The sequence below is a fragment of the Oncorhynchus kisutch genome, linkage group LG20 (genome assembly GCF_002021735.2).
Source record: "Oncorhynchus kisutch isolate 150728-3 linkage group LG20, Okis_V2, whole genome shotgun sequence".
NCBI lineage: Eukaryota > Metazoa > Chordata > Actinopteri > Salmoniformes > Salmonidae > Oncorhynchus > Oncorhynchus kisutch.
The window spans coordinates 33,818,280-33,821,873 of NC_034193.2; the positions used below are offsets into that span (position 1 = coordinate 33,818,280).

The 3,594-nt window shown below is 43.3% G+C and overlaps 1 protein-coding gene across 1 annotated transcript; it reads right to left on the reverse strand.

Annotated features, from left to right (window-relative positions):
* Positions 1 to 337: 337 nt before the first annotated feature.
* Positions 338 to 986, reverse strand: LOC116355366 (protein Ycf2-like). Its single transcript, XM_031798791.1, has one exon. It carries the CDS (start codon positions 752 to 754, stop codon positions 353 to 355), a length of 402 nt encoding a protein of 133 aa, XP_031654651.1. The 5' UTR covers positions 755 to 986; the 3' UTR covers positions 338 to 352.
* Between the last annotated feature and the right edge of the window lie 2,608 nt (positions 987 to 3,594).

The following is a 3,594-nucleotide window of genomic DNA, read 5'->3' on the forward strand; positions in this document are numbered from 1 at the left end:
TTCATGCTAGCAGCTTAGCATCTCTCCATTGAATACAGGCGGTTGACGTCAACAACCCTCATAGAATATAAACAATATATGACAATAATAAGAAGTATCCACCAATCCAAAGACAGGATAGGCGGGAGATAGACAACCCGCAGTGTCGTTTTGTGGACAACGACTCCCCTTGTTAGGGCAGAGACACATCTTGTCAGTATATCCATAATCTTTGGTGTAGCCAACCCAACTCTCGCATGGCACTATTGGGGGGCTCGGTGTGTAGTAAATCATCACTACACGAAAATCACTACATGCCGTGCCCCCCAGTCTGCGGTCAGCAGATAGACCCTTCTCAAATATATATGTTAAGTCACTTGTTGGAAACGGAACGGAGAAAACAAGGGGTAGCAACAAATTGAATGCGGTACTTACTGGTGTTAATCAGATCTCCTATCTCCACCTCTTCGTCTTTCAATGTGACAGTAATCTCCCCTTCCTTCTTCACTCCAAAAACTGCATCCTCTTTGTCTTCCTCCTCTTCTTTTACTGTGACATCCTCTTCCTCTTTCACTCTGAACGAGTCTTCCTCTTCTTTCACTGAAACATCTTTCTCTTCTTTCACTGTAACAGCCTCAGCCTCGACTTCTTGTTTTACTGTGACATCCTCCTCTTCCTTCTCCTCTTTCACGACAATGTTCAGTCCCAGAGCTTCTTTCTCCGTCCAGCGGACCCCCTCTTCTTTAACAGGAGGGGAGTAGTTTAGGGAGCTCATGTTCGGGGATGTTAGCTAGCTAGCAGTAGCAACTAGGCTAGTGCTAACTTAACCAGCCAGCTACTATAGCTGACTAATACAAAATAATGTAATATTAAATTAAATAGGTTAACAAGTAGATACGACAGAAGTGTGTCTCAAACACAGTAGCTAATATACACCGAAAGCGTATAAATAGCTTGAATCTTTCGGCTATTTTGGCCAGCAAGCTACCGAGGTGGTTGACGAACTGTTTCTGAAGAACCGTCCACTAGCTTATACGTCACGCCGGTAGCGTCGCCTGATAGACGCACATCGCCGTCTGCTGACTGGAGGGGAAACGCAGTTGAGAGAAATATTTTATTTTCAGACAAAGATTATTTTAAATGGATTTAATTAACTTTTTTTTTTTTACTTTAGTTTACAGCGCATTCGGAAAGTATTCAGACCCCTTGACTTTTTCCACATTTTGTTGGATTAATTACAGCCTTATTCTAAAATGGATTAAATAGAAAATGTTCCTTATCAATCTACACAAAATATAATGACAAAGTGAAAGCAGGTTTTTCGAAATGATCTGAAAATTAATACAAATAAAAAACATAAATACCTTATTTACATAAATATTCAGACCCTTTGCTATGAAGCATTATACAGACATATTCAATCTCTCCCTATCCCAGTCTACTGTTCCCACATGCTTCAATATGTCCACCATTGTTCCTGTACCCAATATATATTTTTTATTTAACCTTCATTTAACTAGGCAAGTCAGTTGAGAACAAATTCTTATTTACAATGACGGCCTACCCCGGCCAAACCTGGACGATGCTGAGCCATTTGTTAGCCGCCCTATGGAACTCCCAATCACAGCCAGATGTGATTCAGTTTTTGAACCAGGGACTGTAGTGATGCCTCTTGCACTGAGATGCAGTGCCTTAGACTGTTGCGCCACTCGGGAGCCCGTAAAGCAAAGGTAACTGAACTAAATGACTATCGCCCCGTAGCACTCACTTCCGTCATCATGAAGTGCTATGAGAGACTAGTCAAGGATCATATCACCTCCATCTTACCTGTCACCCTAGACCCATTTCAATTTGATTACCGCCCCATTAGATCCACAGAAGATGCAAGCGCCATCACACTGCCCTATCCCATCTGGACAAGAGGAATACTTACGTAAGAATGCTGTTCATTGACTATAGTTCAGCATTCAACACCATAGTCCCTCCAAGCTCTTTATTAAGCTGGAGGCCTTGGGTCTGAACCCAACCCTGTGTAACTTCATCCTGGACTTCACACCTCCACTTCACTGATACCCACAAGAAAGGGTGCTCAGCCCCCTCCTGTACTTCCTGTTCACCCATGGCTGCGTGGCCACGCAAGCCTCAATCATCAAGTTTGCAGATGACACAAAAGTAGTAGGCCTGATTACCAGCAATGATGAGACAGCCTACAGGGCTGGAAGTGAGGGCCCTGGGAGTGTGGTGCCATAAAAATAACCTCTCACCAAACATCAACAAAACTAAGGAGATGATTGTGGACTTCAGGAAACAGCAGAGGGAGTACCCCCCATCCACATCGATGGGACCGCAGTGGAGAAGGTGGAAAACTTCAGGTTCCTCGACGTACACATCACTGACAAACTGAAATGGTCCACCAAAAAGACAGTGTGGTGTAGAATGCGCAACAGCGACTCTTCAACCTCAGGAGGCTGAAGAAATTTGGCTAGGCACCTAAAACCCTCACAAACTTTTACAGGTGTACAATTGAGAGCATCCTGTCAGGCTGTACCACCGCCTGGTATGGCAACTGCACCGCCAGCAACTGCACCCCCCCCCCCCCCCCGGTCTGCCCAACACATCACCGGGGGCAAAGTACCTGCCCTCCAGGACATCTTCAGCACCCGATGTCACAGGAAGGCCAAAAAGATCATCAAGGACAACAACCACCCGAGCCACTGCCTGTTCACCCTGTTATCATCCAGAAGGCGAGGTCAGTACCGGTACATCAAAGCTGGGACAGAGAGACTGAAAAACAGCTTCTATCTCAAGGCCATCAGACTGTTAAATACTGTTAAATAGCCATCAGTAGCACATTAGAGGCTGCTGCCTATATACATAGACTTGGAATCACTGGCCATTTTAAAAATGGAACACTAGTCACTTTAATAATGTTTACATATTTTGCATTACTCATCTCATATGTATATACTGTATTCTATCCTATTCTACTGTATCTTAGTCTATGCCGCTCTGACATTACTCCCCTAAATTTGTATATATTTTTAATTCCATTCCTTTAGATGTGTGTATTGTTGTGAAGTTGTTCGATATTACTGCACTGTTGTCCTTGAGTGTCCCAGCCAGAGCCCGGACTTGAACCCGATCAAACATCTCTGGAGAGACATGAAACTAGCTGTGCAGTGACGTTCCCCATCCAAACTAACAGAGCTTGAGAGGATCTCCAGAGAAGAGTGGGAGAAACTCCCCAAATACAGGTGTGCCAAGCTTGTAGTGTCATTCCCAAGAAGACTTGAGGCTGTAATCGCTGCCAAAGGTGTTTCAACAAAGTACTGAGTAAAGGGTCTGAACACTTATGTAAATGTGCGATTGGGCCGTTGTCATCACACTTCCATGATTAGTAAGAACTAGGGTAGACTTATAGGATAATTGTTTTTTATGATTCATACATACTTTCCTAACCCTAAAATGTACCTAAATAATCTACAAGATCAGAGTATTTTTAAATATACCAGTTGGAGACGAATGATGACTTCCTTTAATCAATAGATTAGATTCTAGAACTAGATTCTGTTCTCTCCATTTAATTGATAGATTAGATTCTAGAACTAGATTCTG

Bases quoted from the DNA above. Each gene is read 5' to 3' on its own strand.
- LOC116355366 (XM_031798791.1), bottom strand. From the start codon at position 754: ATGAGCTCCCTAAACTACTCCCCTCCTGTTAAAGAAGAGGGGGTCCGC.